Here is an 18030-nt window from a genome sequence, read left to right as displayed (position 1 = left end):
TTGTAAGGCTGAATTTTTCTATCATGTTGTAGATATTATATTAAATATTTTAGTATACCATCAAAAAAGAATATACTGTGCATAAATATGTAATGTATGGTCCTATATTTTAGTAGCTTTTCGTCATATTAAAAAGTCAACACTGCATTACTACTGTAGTCTTCCAAAACATAAGCAGTTAGTGAATGAATCAAGAAATCATTTCTAAGTATGACTTACTACTTAAAAGAGAATGCCTGACATTAGAAGATGAAAATGTGCCTGATGACCATCACCATCATGACACCCAAAATCCTTAACTCTGCTATTTTTTTATTGTCTGAGTGCTTTATTTGCCCCCTCTAATAACTAATAACCTCTGTGGATATACACAAAGATTACCCAATAAAAACAAGCACTTTTTATTGACAGTAACAGTCATTTACCACCACTGGCCAAGATGCAAATTAAAGGCAGGTGGAGGAATGGAAAAGCTTTCTGGCGGAAAATGGGGAGGTCCATCCTGATGTGGGCAGGGGGGAATAGGGGGTTGTTGGCCAGGGGTGAACCTGGAGGCAGACTGACTAGAAAAGAGGACCTACCATAAATACCATCAATCCATAAATAAATGATAAAAAGAGGAAGTAAAATACTAATCTAAGTATCACAAAAAAGTGATTACCAAGCCTTAGTATCACCTAAAAGTATCAGTCTATATTTTATTAAAATATTATATACAATACTAAATTCCAATGCATACCTTTGAGGGAAAAATGTTATTGATATTAGTTAAATAAATGATTTACTATAATATATGAATTCATAAAAATCTATTGTTCTTATAGGACTACTACCACTAAAAAAAGCTATTATAATTGAAAATGTGTTCATATTTAAATGAATGAGAGAGATTTTGGAACTCAAAGGTAACAACTACTTTATGAAAAAATTAACTACCTCAATTAGACATTTATGTAATTTTCATAACAAGAAACTAAAATCCCTCACAGGTTTTATGCAATTTTCTTCCTTCCTCATTTTTGATCTCTTTGTCTGACAGGATATTTTAATACAATTTTTCTTTAATCATTACAGAAGATTTTAACTATCAGCCTGATTACAAAGCAAAGGCACTCAGATATAAGGAAATTCTAAAATGGGACATGATTTTTTTCCATTCTAATTTTAAATAAGACAAGAAAAGTCTGAAGTTATACTGTGAGATAAGAAATAAAAGATAATCTGGGAGTTACTTCTTTTGGACAGAAGTGATTTTAAGCAGAAATGTGATTCATTGAGCTATCTTGGCTACTAAACAGTTTGTGTCCCTCAATTAACTAGTTAAGTAACATTTGTGGGCAACCACTTTCCATCTATAAAACAAAGGGCTTAGAGTATATAACCTCTAAATTCCTTTTCCAGTAAAATAATGATACCCCATCAGTCCATGGATCTGAAGATCTGAGAGTTAAATATGAATTAATGGAAACAAATAAAATATCATACCGTTTTATTTTTCATCTTTGTTTTATACTTGTCTTGTTCCCTGGTTTCATGAAGATCATTCTGAGTAGGACCTGGTGCATTTTTCTTTTCACGACTAGGAATAGCTACAAGATAATACATTTATTCTTAATATTTATACTGTTTGTCTGTAAGAAATATAACCAAAAATATGAAAGTCAAAATCATGATACCTTTATTTTTAAACTAATAATATTAAATTCATACCAAAATGTTGTAAGAAAAGTCTCAAATTAAAAAAAAAAAAAAGTCTCAAATTCATTTCCAAAAAATGTAAGGTAGCATTACTGCAAGGTTAGTGAAATGGTATGATGAGCCAGTTAGAAAGCATAAGAGTCAATCTCCAATTACATTATACCCAAATTCCTGTTATCATGAGGTTTCGTGTGTTTATAAACAAAGTCGAAGAGGGTCAAAGGAGAGAATGGTAAGCAATAAAATTTCCCAAGTGGAACCGGATAATAAATGATTTTTAAAAGAATGTTATTTTAAAAAGTATTATTCTCTATGCTTCTCACTGTTGAGAAAAACAGAAAGGAAAATACACGGTTATATTCTGATATAGATTTAACATTGGTCTCCAAACTCTTCTGGACATAAAGAGCAGTCCCAATGGAATCATCTGAAGGAAAAATAAAAGTAATGGGAAAATCTCTATATTTTTCCTATCTTTCCATATACATATACATGTTGAAATACACATAATTTCCCCCCATATTTCTAAACAGCAAGCTAACTTCAAATAATTAATAAGGTTATAATCACTAATGCCTAAATTCAATAACTTAATGTTCTAAATTATAAATCCAGATTTGTAATAGGGAAAAGAAGATAAATGCAAAAGTATTGGGATTGTTTCAATGTGAAGGCTCTCAAACAATCCTGAAGTTATAAAGTTGAGGAGACACATGGCCAGCATTTAATTTCTTCTTGGAGCCCATTAATTCTTCTTATTTATTACCTTTTCCAGACAAAAGAGAAAAATCCTCACAGTAACACAAAAACAAAATGTTGCATAACTTAGGGCTACATAAAAGTACTTGAAAGACGTCAAACACTTGGGTTTCCAGACTGCCTGTCCTCCCTCAATGGTGCTGTAAGTTAAGAGCCCCACAACGTCTGAGAAGTCAAAGTGTGGGGGAAAGGTAACAATTACAGCTCGTTTAGATTAAGGAAATTTTTTCACTTCAAATTCTCTTTTATTGTATTTTCTTCTTCAGTGACAAAAGGGTACAACCCAATAATGATAATAATTTAAAATAATAATTAGCCTTTATGCCTCATTGACCTTGTACTATATAACAGCCACAAGTATAAACAATTTACACTTATTATTTTATGAAATCCTGTCAATAATCCATCCCATGAAGGTCACTACCTTTTGTTCCCTTTTACATATGAGGAGAATTTGTATAGTAACATCTACAAGGAAGAAAAAACAAAAACAAAAAAACAAAACACCCAGAATTCCAGCAGATAACTCTAGGAATAAAAGCAAATCTCAGATAGTATGCAAAACTATCTGACTAAGCACCACTTCATAAGAGAAATAAAATAAAGAGTAAGGAACAAGTAAACAAAAATGGTAAGGTCAAAAACAAAGTTGAAAACCAAAAAGGGTTTGGTTTGTGATTATACTCATATATAGTTGTTCCACATACCAAATGAAGCTATAATAATTTACACTAATAATATTTAGGGAAAAAAAATCAACATTTGGAACCAAAAACATGAGAATAAACATTGTAGAATGTATGTGGAATTGGCAGAGAAATAAGGCTTCTCAATTATTTCTCAATGTACCAAGAATAACCATGATTTCCATTCTTCATCAGATAAACATCAGTTACACAAAGATTTATACAATAAATGAGGCTCAGACATTGAAGTCTACAAGTATGTCACATTGATGGTTAAGTGCATGTAAATCTCAAATTTCATATAGCACTTTTTAATGTTTATTAAATAGTAACTAAGTCCACGTCTCTACCACACCATCTTCAAGTTTATCATCTAATGCTTATTAGTGACAAGGCCTGTAGTACTAAGTATTGCTATCCAGTTTCCCATATGTTACTTGGGCAGAAGCAACATTTTAAGGAAGGTACAATTCCTTAAGAGAAATAAAGCAAGCAGCAAGTGAACAAACACATTTTCACCTATAGCAGTTTTATTTATTGTACCTCCAGTGCTAAATTTCACCTATTCAGCCATTCCTTCATGTATGCACACATCCAACCAATGTTAACTGAACACGGTTCAAGGCCCTGGTCAAATGTCAGAAAGGCATGAATGTGTTCGTTTCAAATAAATACTTAAGTACCTATACTGTGCCAGTCCCTAACTTCCTTATGTATTAAACACAGCTGAAGAGAGAATAATTTTATGGGAAAAAAAATGGTTTTGAAGAAATTATCCATAATTTAGCCTAGAGATATAAATAGGAAATATCTAAGAGATGAGGACACTGTAAGCTAAAATGAGATTATGCACACATCTAACTGGAATTCAGAAAAAGGTAATGGAGGTGAAGGGGAAGACCCTATTTGTGAAATGACAGTATCTCTTGCTAAACAAGACCATATACTCCATGTAGTCATAAAAAACTGGCACCTATTAATGCAATTTTGAGCAGCAACAAAATACTTAACTTAAAAGCAGCAGTTAATTAAACTAAAAACCTTAAGAATATATTGCTCTCCTACACAGGACATTTATTTCATCTGGCAAGCTCTAAAGCTAGCTTTCACTGTTTTCCTCCTCATCTAACATTTCCAATTTCTAGCTGTTCACCTTGAATCTATAATCTCCTCTCATAAATTATAAGCTATTATATATTAAAAGATAATTATACGTATCTTTATAACGTGCTTTGTAAATAGGCATCATTGCACTCAAATTGCAACCTTATAGGAAACCAAAGTAATATAATGATAACTAATGTGAATATAATAATCAAAACCAACATATTCATAAACTTTTTGAAATTAAGTAATTTGCACACAAAAAAACAGTGTTACCTCATAATATGTAATACTGACGGGCTTTCTGTATAGTTTCTAATAAACATTTGACACACATTATTTTTCATAACAAGAAAGAAAAACATAATACAAAATTGTCAGTTCAACTATATAGTCAATAATAATTCACTATTTCATAGTTTCTCCTAGGAATTTTTCTATAATTCTACATACCATACAAGAATAAATACAGAATTAAAAACCCATTTCAGTTGAGAAAGTTGAGTGCTAAAGGATTAATATTTTCTCTGTGTGGTATTAATTATGTATACATTTTAAATATATTTTATAATTTTAAAATTAGCATGCCACTTTGATAAGTTTAAAAATATGGTATGTTTAAAATTCTTTGATAGCTCTACTCCAAATGAGTAGAGCTATCAAAGAATATTTGTCTTATTCCCTAAGTACGAATTAAATAACTATTAATTTGTCTTTTCCCCAAAGTTCAGAGTAAATGACAATCAATTCATTGTTCCCTAACTACAGACTGAATAAGATTTTAATCTGAAGAATCACTACGGCCATACTAACCTCTGTGCAAAATAAATGGATGGATGGATAGATGGATGACAGAAAGACAAATAGATAGGTAAAAGATTTTTAAAATTAAACTAAAATTTTCCTAAAATGAGCAAATGTATAGGGAGGGTATTAAATATATGAAAACTATGATGAAGGACAGCAGACTTTAGGAAGAACAACCATTTAACCAATAAAGCCAACTTCTTTTTAAATTACAATCCCTGCTGGCTAAGTAAGGTTCCAAGTTAATCAAGCAATCAGAGTGATTACAGATGCTGAGATCACATCAGCCAAAAGCTGAATCCAGAAGCTCAGGACAAAGTACTGCAAGTCCCACCAATCAAAATATCATTACAAACTTCATCTTCAAAGTAACTTATAAATGTAAGTCTAGAAAAACACGCCATGTGTTCATTTTTTAATTATATTAAATACCAGGAGATAATTCCATAAAAGAGTTACCTGTAAACCATCAGTTTATTTTAATAGAGATGTCAAGGATAAACATTAAATCACAAACTATGAGACTAGAACGTAGCATTAGAGGTTAACTGATGCAAGCATCAAACCAATGCACAAAGTTCTTCAACCTTTAAGCCTTTTCTATATTCTTTTACACAATCTTTAGTCATTTGGGAAGCTAGAGTTCCTAAGATTATGATAATTTCATACTATCCTTTCATATTTATATCTGATTATAGTCTTAAGTTATCTACATATCAAACAATTTTCTGATGTAAAGAGACATACATATTCAAATGCAGTAAGCAAAAAAATGTAGAAAACAATCACATCAAAGAAAATTGTGTAACCATTTTATTGTGCATCCTCCAATCTTTTTTTTTTACATATATTTAACAGACCTGCCTTTATACTGTATAAATGTTTTTATTTCTTAACATTATACTAAGGTAACATCATAACATGAGCATTTCTTACGCATGATTTTTAAAGACTGTCTAGTACTACATGATCAACTACATTTAATCATTCACTTGTGGTTAAAGATTAAGATTGCTTGTATTGTTACTATAGATATGACTGCATTAAAGATCCCTGCGCATAGTCTCTTTAGGCATTACTGAGCTTAACTGAGAGTTCTTTAACATAAAATGTTAGCAAAGGAACTACTGAATCAAGGTTAAGAAAACAAATTCAAATATAAGAATGCTACATATTTCTTTTAAGCCTTAATTAACAAGAGAACACAATGAATCGTTATCTGGAAATAACAGGATGTTATGTTTATTAAGAAAATTCACCATTTTGTAGGCTTTCTGTATTTTGGAGTTGATCATTCTTTTTTAAATCAACTTTATTGAGGTATAACTTACATACAATAAAATGCATACATTTCCAGTGTAAAGTTGGGGAAGTTTTGACAAAGATGAGTAGCATATAACCACCACCAAAATCAAGATACAGAACATTTGCACCAACCAAAAATTATTTTATCTTTTACATACCTCATAAACATTACCTAATTTTCAAAGTCAGTTTTCTTTTAAGGAAATTAATAAGAGACAAACATTATCTTTATATTAACTGGAATTTAACATTTCTAAATCTCTGTACTCAATTCTGTAATTCTGACTTTCCTTCTGGCATACTTTTCTTTCAGCCCAAAGAAAATCCTTCAGTATTTCCTGTACTTCAAAATGGCCTCCAACAAAATCTCTCAGCTTTCATTTACATTAAAATGTCTGCATTTCACATTAGTTTTTGAAGGATATTTTTATTGAATATAAAATTCTGAAGTAAAATTTGCCTGCATTATAAAGATTTAATTTCATTTTCTAGCTTTCATTATTTCTGATGGGCAATCAGCCTTTATTTGTATTATTGTTCCCCTGTATGTAATATTTTCTCTCTCGGCTGCTTTCAAGATTTTCTCACTTATATTTTCAGCAGTTTGAATATATCCAGATATGATTTTCTTTATGTTTATAGTTAGTTGCTTTTTTTTTTTTTTGGATGTGTAAGTTAATGCTTTTCATCAAGCTTGGGAAATTTTAGGTCATCTTTTGTTTAAATATTTTTATGCCCCATTCTCCTTCTTTTCTCCTTTGGGATTCTTATTACACATATGTTAAGTCTGCAAATTGTCCTTCCATTTTTTTCTATTTCTTATGTAGAATAGATTATTTTTATTGATCTCTTAAAATTCACTGACACTTTTGTCATCTCCAATCTGTTCTGAAATATAAAATTTTCATTTTATTGTATTTTTCACTACTAGAATTTGTATATCCTTTTTGTTTCAATTTACCTGCCAAGATTTCCTATCTTTTCACTTACTGATGTCATATTTCCCTTTAAGTCCTTTACCACATTCAAAATAGCCTCTTTAACATTTTTATCTGCTAAACCCAACAACTGAGCCATATCAGTGTAGGTTTCCATTGATTGCTTTCCATCTTGATTGTAGATCACATTTTCAATTATATACTGAACAATACGGATGACAGATTATAAAGATTCTGGACAACTGTCTCCCTCTGAAGGGTACAGATTTTTATTCCAGCAGGCAGTTTAATTTTTTGATGATCACCTTGAATTTCAAGACTTGCTTTGTTAGGGTAGGTCCATGGAAAGCCCTAAATATTTCCCCATGTGCTCTAACTTGGCAAGATTCTAACTGTAAACTATTTTTTCTAGGAATTCTGTGTAAGCTTTGTTTTTGGTTTTATACGGTGGATACAATATGTTGAATGTTAACATGGTGTTACCAAGGTGTTAAAGAGGTCTCTCCAGCCAGGTGTGGCTAGAACTCCTATGTCTCCCAGCACTGCTTGACCTCTAGAATTCCTGGTCTCCTCTTAGTCCTGTAGAATCTTCTCTCTTTGATAAATTCCACTCTTGCATATGTGGCCCAGCTATCAATTAAGGACTCACAGTAAAGTCCCTCACAAGCAGGACCACTGCTCACTGCAGTACCCCCTCATCTGGTGCCCTTTTCTATGGATTCTAGTTGCTTTGACAATTTGCCCTTTCAATTTATGCAGGACTGCCATGCTCTCTTGACCTCCACCTCCATGGAGCTTAGTTTGGGAAATTCCCCAGGCACAAAGCCATGGTAATGATGGAGCCAAACTTATAAATTTTCCTTCTGTCACTTGCCTTCTGTGACTTGTGCTGTTTTCCACTATCTGCAAGTAGTTGCCTCATATAGTATACAGTCCAGTTTTAGAGTTATTTATGGGGAGAAGGCTAGTCTGGTACCAAGTACTCCATCATGGCCAGAAGTAGAAGTCCTCCCATATGGTTTACTCATATTTTTTTCTAAAATTAATCTGTACAACATCATATCTATATTTACTCTTGATCTTTTCATCAACATTTTAATTTGTGAAGTAGTTACAACACTATTTATTCACTTTTAAATAGCTCTAGAATTTTGAGCTCTGATAAGGTTGAGAAATCACAAACCAATACTAAATTAGTCTTATCACATTTTACTCTTACCTCTAATTTCAGGAACTGAGTTACTACACCCTGATTCCGCACACATCAATGTTGCTTGAACTCTAGAAATCTAAAAAATAAAATCCAAGAGATATTAAATGGCTCTAAAAAGAGGTTAAAATGCAGTGTTTAAATATTGATTGCAAAATATAAAAAATATTAATCTCCAATGGGTTAATTCATGTGTAATTAAATTTTTTAAACATGAATGGCAACAAAAGAAAAATACCATTTTAAGTTTAAATTCCACAAGCAATTATTAAGTGTCTATTATGGGTAAGCAGCTGAACATTTCTTTTCCAGCAGTTTCCAGACTCAAGAATACTCATTGCACACTTTGAACGATAATTATTCAGATCTCCACTTTGAAAGAGGTTTCTGTTTTATTGAAATTGCTTCACAACAGCTTAATTCGTCTTTAAGTCCATAAAAGATGAGGTAAGCATTACTTGGGAAGTAAAATATGAAGAAACTGCTGTTATTCCTAAAACTCTTAGCTCATTTTCCACACACAGGCACTTCTTGTTTTATTAAACATACATTATAATTAAGAACATTTGTTAATTCAATGGCATACCATTTACCTATATTTCCTGAACAATAGACTTAAATTAAAAATTCAACTTTAAGAAGCTCTCTCATCCTTCATTGTATACGATTATGCCAACGCAAAAGACCGTCTGTTTAATTATATATAGATATACACATTTTTCTACTTTCACTGAGTAGCAAGATTTCTTTAACAGAAAATAGCAGATAATAAATTGTAACCTATAAATTAGTGCTCATGAAATCCCTGGGTAAAAAAAGAGAGAAAAATGTGTATCTACTCTTGGATGCCTAATGGATTATAAAATTTTTAAATGCTCCTCTTATTTAGAATACTGTAAAATTTACATATAAGTTGCAAATATAGTACAGAGTTCCTGCATACCCTGCACCATTCCCCCATTATATCATGCATTGTCATATACATTTGTCACAAACAATGCACTGATATCAATACATCATTATTTTTTAAAGTCCATATTTTACTCTTATTTCATTAATGTTTTCCTAATACCCTTTCGCTGTTCCAGGACACTACCTTACATTTAGCCATCATGTCTTGAGGAGTACTGGTCAGGTAATATTTTGCAGAATGACTAGGAACTTGGGTTTGTTTGGTGTTTTCTCGTGGTTAGATTGGAGTTAAGGGTTTGGGGGAGGAGGACCACAAAGGAGAAGTGCCATTATTAGCCATCACATCAAGGATGCATGTCATCAACATGATGAAATGTTGATGACATTAACTTTGATCATCTTCCTGAAGAGGATCTGCCAGGTTGCTCCACTGTAGAGTTACTCCCTCCCCGCACCACTCCCACCCCCCGCCACATTTCCACTACAGTTTTCAAACAAGTTATTATATGCAGCTAGCACATAACAGCTTAAGTGTTAAGCTCCACATCCTTGAGGGAAAATTTATCTACATATGTCATTTGAGATTCTCCTTTGAAGAAGGTATTTTTCTTTTCCCTTTTATTCTTTCATCTATTTATTTATATAAATAAATTATGAACTCTATTTATTTACATAAATCATTATGAACGCATAGATTTATTTTGAGTTATAATCCAATATTACATTATTTATTTCCTGGCTCAAATTGTTCCAAATTTGACCAGTGGGAAGCTCTTTCAGGCTGATTCCTACAAATAAATCTCACTCCATTTTTTTAATGTTATACTGCCAACAGCTTTGAAGCCTTACCCTACCCACTTCCCTTTGTGCCCATATCTGGGCAAGCTAATAAGAATGACGATGCTCTCTCCTTTGGCACTGATGGAAGATTCAAACCACACAAGTCCGTCCCTGCACATGATAACTCTCACCCTGGTCCCAAATCCGAACCTCGATAAAACCCCAAGCCAGTCTCCTTTCCTTGCTCTCTCTGCCATTTCAAACCCGTACAGTAGGCATGTGCTGTTCTCCCCAGAGAAGTCAAACACATAATAAATATTATCCCACTGGGTGTATGTATGGCGTCATCATGCTCAACATGCAAACCAAATTTAGTTACTGGTCCATCTACCTCTATAAGTGCCCACAATAGTTCCTCTGTCCCTTGACATAACCCATTTTTTCTTCTTGGGTTTTCCCTCTTTTCTTTCTCTCTCTCTCCTTTCCCTTCAACTTTGTGAACATTTCCAAACTTCCTCACACAACAATATGCTCCACGACTCCAGGCTCATCTTGTATTTTCCCTGCCCAGACTACAATCAGCCATTTCCGCAAAAAGCCTTACTTCCTTCTATCAAAGAACAGTATGGGAAACCAATATCTGAGCACTGGATATGCTCATTGTTATGGGGGTGCAATTATTTCTAGGCTCTCTCAGCAGACAGAACTAGAAAACGTAGTGTGTGTGTGTGTGTGTGTGTGTGTGTGTGTGTGTGTGTGTTTTAGAATATCTCCTGAATTACAGTCTCATGGATCCAAAAAAGATAGAATATAATTCAGTATACATTAATACATACTAACAAATAAATTACATTTTATCTTTTTTCAAAGATGGGGCTCTAATTCAGAATTTTGGACATCTGTAGAACTAAAAATAATTAAAATATAGATTTTTCTATAAGATTTAAATAAATATAAAAGTTGGTACACTATTATCTACAAAAAAAAAAAATTTTGAAAACACATATTTATTAGATTTCTGTCACCTCACGGTATACTTTCACTCTTTTATATACAAACTGAATAGCATTTTAAAATTCTAAATTCTAACCTTATGTCGTGCAAGGTACTTGAAAGGTCTATGTGTTTAAAGAAAAACAAAATGAGCTCAATGTTTTAAAATAAGGTTTGTAAGGAAGAGATGATTAGGAATCCAGATACAAAACACAAGATATTTATTAATGCTCTAAACTCACATTCTAAAACTTTGGTTAGAAGTGAATTCTCAGAGCATAACTATATCAGCATAACAATGAAAGACATAATCAAACAAGAAGCATAAAAATTGGCATCTTCCATGTTGGATCATAGAAGAATTTTTCATGTATGTTAATATCTTTTCACTTATATTTCAAAATATTTTCACAATAAATTCATTCTAAAGCTTCATGACACCCTGATAGGTTCAAGCTAAAAGGCTAATCCATGGCTGTATATCCATGGTATATCTGATAATAATAATCCAACAGAAAGAAAAAAAGTGAAAAAAGAAAAAAAAGACTGGGTTGGTAATAAATCATTCTTTATATGAAGGGTTCCCACCACAAAGGTCTGGCGCATTAATCAATAACCTTGGCTTGTTCTCCAAAGACAGAGATAAGAATGAGACTATATTCTCTGTCCTAATTTGGAGAATACGCTAATTGATCCTGGGGTTACCCTGGTATAAGGGATAACTGACAGTCATTTTGGCCACTCAGAACATTGGGTTTAGTGAATTGTGAGTCTTCCATCTTACACTATAGGTGTCAGATATTACCATCCTTTCTTGTAACTAGGATACTAACAATATTGCATAGGCTCCATCAATCATGTGTACCAATTCTGGATCTTGAATAAAATCTGGTCATGTGAGGAACCATGTACAATACAGAATTCATCCTGAGAATGGCAGCTGCTACATCTAGTTTCCATTTACAACCAAACAGATCTAAAAGAGCATCCAAATGCCCCCTATGAGCATTGTCCATACTGTGTTTCCCCGAAAATAAGACCTAGCCAAACAATCAGCTCTAATGCATCTTTTGGAGCAAAAATTAACATAAGACACGGTCTTATTTTACTATAAGACCGGGTCTTATATAATACATAGTGTAATATAATACCCGGTCTTATATTAATTTTTGCTCCAAAAGACACATTAGAGCTGATTGCCTAGCTAGGTCTTATTTTCGGGGAAACACAGTAGTAAAAGCTATTGTGGCAGAAATGGCATCTCCTACTCAAATCTGACTTTCTCAAATCACAGTGGATCTACCATCCTGAACAGTAGATTTGATAGAGAAAGAGGAAAGCTATTTCTAAATCCTAACTGCTCCTGTTTTAGATACCAAGAAATGAACTCTTTAGAATTTCCACATCAGCATTTTCCAAATTGAATTTTTTTCAGATAAAACTGGAAGCTGTTAATAATTACCCTGTGACAACAGGTGTAAATGAGGACTGTCTGGCACAAATGGGGATATAGAGGTACCAATAATGTAGAAGAGGACAGGAAGATATCCCATCCAATAGCACAAAGAAGTCTAAAGGGTTCTGTGCCTGAGAAGGAGAAAAAGCAAGTGATCAGACATGAGTGAGCTGGTTCACCTCTCAAACTAAAAATCTAAGTAAAGCTAGTTGGGAGCAAAGGACACATAAAGCCATATCGTTCTGGGATATTCCAAATATAGACTATACTTGCTCCTAACTTTTCAGGGAATAGTCTAGGAAAATTGCAGCCTCTTAAAGAGATCTTCATATTTTGCACTGTGCTGGAAAAAACATAACATCCTCCAGGTGGTGTTTGAAACTTGACTGAAGGAGGCATGTCTACATAGGTAGACCTTAAGTGGTCTCCAAATTGCTTACGGCTTGTATTTGCAGTACAGAGAAATCAGAAGTCTCAACATGTCTCAGGGGCGGGGCGGTTCATTAAAATGTTAACATTTGAAACACTGGACCAGAAAAAGAACCAGAGTGAGGACAATGAGGCCACAGATGTTAAGGATTCACAGATGCTGTGGCAAAAGCCATGGATTTAGCAAAGTATGTTAGATTCATACTCAAAGGAACCACCGGAATCATGTACTTCAATAACAGGAATATGACCAAACCAGTCACACTGCACGAGACCCTGAAGGCCCAGAGGACAGCATGTAGACTGCACGCCACATGGATACACTCAGTGCCCTTTGTACTAGGAACCATCTGGGGAAGAATGAGAAGACGATGCCATTTGATGGCAGAAAATAACACTGATAGTTATATTTTAGCTACACAATCAGTTAATACAGCATTCAAAAGCCCTGTGTTAAACTCAAAGACACTGTTTCAACACAAAAAGATCTGAATAGCCTTTAATAGCAGATTATGTTTTCTTTTGCCTTCAGCAGGAGTAGGGGTTCAGGGACAAAATAAGTTGCAGATAATAAAGATACAGTTCTTTGCACATTTAAATGGTAATGTATAAAATTCAACCCTTCCTCACAGAGAGAGCGATTTTAATTTTTTAAACATGTTTTCATTTTAGACAAATATCAATTATAAGGCAAGTATTTACCTCTGTTTAATAGATGAGAAAGCAGACACGTATGTGAAGTGACCTGAATGCTCGTATGGCTACTGTGTGGCACGGCTGGGACACACACCTACCACTCCCAACCCTTGGCTCTTTTAACTAACCCAGTGGGAGGGCAATCTGAAACCCAAGGACTGGATGTGGTCTAAACATGTTCTCTATATGACCTTTGAATCTAACCTCAGAAATCCCCCTCATATTAGAGACAGGGGAACTACTGGCCTTTCCAGGAAGATAACAACCCTAATCACAGAAATGTGAGTGGCAGATCCAGGGCTGGCCAGGTTGCAGATGTAGAAATCAACAGTCTGGAGAGGAATGTAGACACTTACCAGTATAGATGCCTGGGAGACCGGGGAATCATTGACTAGTGAAACTCAGTCTGAGTGGTCTGGCAGAGTTGCCAAAGTGTACGTGGTTGCTTGGGACTGAATGGCCAGGTCACTAATGGATTCCTCTCTGGAGAAGGGAGGACAGGAAGATGAGCTTGATACCAGGAAGATAAGGAGAATGAGATGTGTCTGAGCTGGCCCCGATGCAGGATAAGAAGTAGGAAAAACCTGAATTTAGTTTTCAGTACTCCACGATGTAGAGTTGTGCCTATTGTTGGGGGGCTGAGGGACTGGTTAAATGAAAAGCAGAAAGGAGATGAAATTCTGAAGGTCTGCCATATAATGCCACAAAAATGTAAATTAGTATTAAGCTAATTTTACACAATATTACTAATCATATGATTCAGACATTCAAGAATACAAAATATGGAAACAACCAAAGTGTCCTTCGATAGATGACTGGATAAAGAAGATGTGGTACATATATACAATGGAATATTACTCGGCCATAAGAAAAGATGAAATACTGCCATTTGTGATAACATGGATGGATTCTGAGATTATGCTAAATGAAATAAGTCAGACAGAAAAAGTCGAGAACCATATGACTTCACTCATATGTGGAATATAAAAGTGAAAGCAACAAATGAACAAGATAAACAAAAACTCATAAACACAGACAACAGTTTAGTGGCTACCAGAGGGTAAAAGGGTTTTAGAAGGATGTAAAGGGGATCAAATATATGGTGATGGAAGGAGAACTGACTCTGTGTGGTGAACACACAATGCAATCGTATAGATGATGTATTATAGAATTGTATACTTGAAACCTATATAATTTTACTAACCAATGTAACCCCAATAAATTTAATGTAATTTTTAAAAAAGAACACTAAACTAAAATAGAAGCACAGACACAAGTGATATTTTATACTTTACTAGCTAAAACTTACACTTAAGACAAAATGTACTTGATTAAAACATGTCTTCACAACAAAATAATTCAAGGAAGAGGATAACCATTGTGCAAGTTTTCGTAGATGCTGAAAGTTTGGCTAAAAATGAGAATCTCCAGAAACCAATAAAAGAATGTTAAACATAGTTGCTGTTTTATATTTTCTAATAAACTGTTACATATTTTTAACGTGGCTCATGAATGCTTTTGCTTTATTTTTCTTGAATTCTATACCAGAGGTTCCTCAATATTACCCCTAGGCCTACATCTATGAAAAGAATGGAAAAGGGTCAACAGCAAAAAATGACTGAACAGTGAGTTAATAACTAGCTGTGCCACATATTCATTTTGGGGTAAACTGCAGGGGGATTTTATTCATCATCTCACATCAGTTTCACAACACTACTAAATGCACGTTCTTGTGGCTCCACTTCATATATGAGAAATCTGAGTTCACGGTGTTAAAGTAAGATCTATGTCTGTAACTGTCAAAGCTGGCATTCTACCCAAGTTTGTCTGATCGGGTCTGAGTTTTTTCCTCTTACTACCCTTCAATACTTGCCCATACAATTTTGTTTAAATAAAATCATATTTAATTGAATAATAATCGTAATAGGTTTAAAGTGGATTAAAATACTTTTCCTAAATGTTTCCAAATGAATCTCATTTACAACATGACAACTGGTGGGAATCTTTTTAAATTTATCTCAGAAACAAAACCAGTAATTCTACCTATAATATTTTTTAAAAAAAAAGAATGGTTAAAAATTATTTTGAGGTAACTTTGATGGTCTCTTTACCTGCTTGACTGCTCTGTCTCTTTGCAAAGAGGTCAGCATTTTCTGCTTCAGTAAAGTGTGGTGCTTCTCATGTAACACCCTTATAGTTGGTTCATAAGATGCATAATGTAACTTCAACCTATGAAAAATAAAGGGCATCTTAAAGGGTAATTCAGTTAAATCAGTGATTTCCATTTAACATCTAAACCTTTTTTTTTCTTTTTTTTCTTTTTTGCATTGGAATAAAAAATGAGTAACCATATAAAGGTCAACGCAACAGAGCCAAGAAGTGCAAGAACTATTATATGGCATAAAGCTTCCCTGCAACCTGTGTGGGAGTTGGAAAGTCACATTTCTCTGTATTCAAATATGCAGTCAGAGGACTACGGCTATTCACTGACAGAAAAAACAAACTGCAGTTTCTTTAATCAATTCAGAAACAATTTTTAAAAAGACAAGGGCTACAAACAATGGATGATTAAACAGAAACAGTGTCATTTACATCAAAATAAACTAAATAATGGTCTTGAAAACAAGTTTAATTAACCTCATATTAAGAAAATTAAGTATAAAAATATTTTGATACCTCATAGGACAAATAATTCACTAAACTTATGATCTAAACACTTTAAAAATATGTTTTATTTGAAAATACTTTCAAATGCTTTTCTTTTTTATTGACGTGTAATTTACATGAAATACAATATACGGATCTTAAATGTTAAGAGTTTTAGAGTTTTCGTAAATATACAAACCCAGGTAATCCACATTGTTATCAAAATACAGAGCATTTCTAACATCTCAGGAGATTGCACAACTTCATATATTTGGAAGCATTGAATATGTTCTCTTTTGAAACTGGCTTCTTGCATTCAGCATCATGTTTTTAAACAGACTATTCCATGTTGCTGACTAGATTAGTGATCCATTCCTTTTCATTGTGTGAGTAGTATTCCCTTGTTTGTATATTCTAAAATGTGCTTACACAATATTCTGCTGAGGAAAACAGTGGTTTTCAGTCTGGGGCTATTATGAATCAAGTTGCTACGAATATTCGTATACTAGTCACATAAGATAACTTTTGGTTATATATTTTCATTTCTCTTAGAAAATGTTTGTCCCTTTGCTAGTTTATTGGTTACAGATCTTATTTTTATTATATCATTTATTCTTTCTTTGTATTTCATTTGTTATTTTTGAGCCTCTAAAGTACAAGATTAGTTCACTGGTTTAAAATTTTCTTCTTTTCTAATAGAAGCATTTAAAGCTATTAATTTCACTTTAAGCACTGCTTTGGCTGGATCCCACACATTTTAAAATGCTGTATTTTCAGTCAGTTCCAAATATTTTCTCATTTCCTTCTTTGACTCATTGGGTTATTTAGAAGTGTGTTACTTAATTTCCAGATATTTGGGAATTCTCCAAAGAGCTCTGTGCCATCTAGTTTTAATTTAATTTGGTTGTGATCAGACACATATTCCATATATCAAGTCTTTGAACTTTAGAGAGAGACTTGCTTTATAGCTCAGCACATGATCTACTTTGGTGAGTATTCCATGTGCACTTTAAAAGTCCAAAGTAGAACTCAATAAATGTCAATCAATTTTTCTTGTTCTATAGACTTAAGGATTTATTTTTCTACTAATTGCTAAAAGAAGAGTGTTAAAATCTCCAATTGTAACTGTGGAAATATTTATTTTTCCTTTCTGCTTTATCATGTTTCACTCCACATTATTTTGAAGCTCACAGAGTAATGCATGCTATGTCTTCCTGATGAACTGACTCTTCTGTTAAATGAAATTACCTCTTTTTCTCTGGTTCTCAGATGCCCCTAAGGCTGCTAGTTCTGCAGTCCATCTCCTTGGGCCCTATGCGCTTGCAGAGGTGGCCCTCTTTCCCTAGAAAGAGCTAATACTTCCCCACAAGGTAACAGATGCTCTCCGGGAGTTGCTCCTACTTCCTCCTCTCTTGACCACCAGGCTAACGGTGTGAAAAGGGAAGAAGGAAGAGGCCATACATCCAAACTGCTGCAAGAATTAATCAGCACGTACTAACAGGAACCAGAAAAGTACCTAAGAGACTGGATTTTGAGGTACTTGATAAAAAGGGCTGTAATCTAAGACTGGATAAACAATAAATTATTGACCTTGAACCACTTTCTTAAGAC

General features: G+C 33.6%; 1 protein-coding gene across 3 annotated transcripts in view; it reads right to left on the bottom strand.

The window, feature by feature from the left end:
* The window catches only part of SPAG16 (sperm associated antigen 16), a 747944-nt gene that overhangs the window by 691247 nt on the left and 38667 nt on the right, over positions 1 to 18030 (bottom strand). For all 3 annotated transcript variants that reach the window (XM_074312750.1, XM_074312767.1, XM_074312756.1), the window contains 3 exons: positions 15885 to 16002; positions 8517 to 8586; positions 1486 to 1589 (listed from right to left, as the gene is read on the bottom strand). In XM_074312750.1, the coding sequence (XP_074168851.1) occupies positions 1486 to 1589; positions 8517 to 8586; positions 15885 to 16002 (292 nt within the window). The remainder of the gene's footprint in view (positions 1 to 1485; positions 1590 to 8516; positions 8587 to 15884; positions 16003 to 18030) is intronic.

This window comes from Rhinolophus sinicus, linkage group LG01 (genome assembly GCF_036562045.2).
Source record: "Rhinolophus sinicus isolate RSC01 linkage group LG01, ASM3656204v1, whole genome shotgun sequence".
Classification (NCBI taxonomy): Eukaryota; Metazoa; Chordata; class Mammalia; order Chiroptera; family Rhinolophidae; genus Rhinolophus; species Rhinolophus sinicus.
This window is presented reverse-complemented; position numbering and strand designations above follow the sequence as displayed.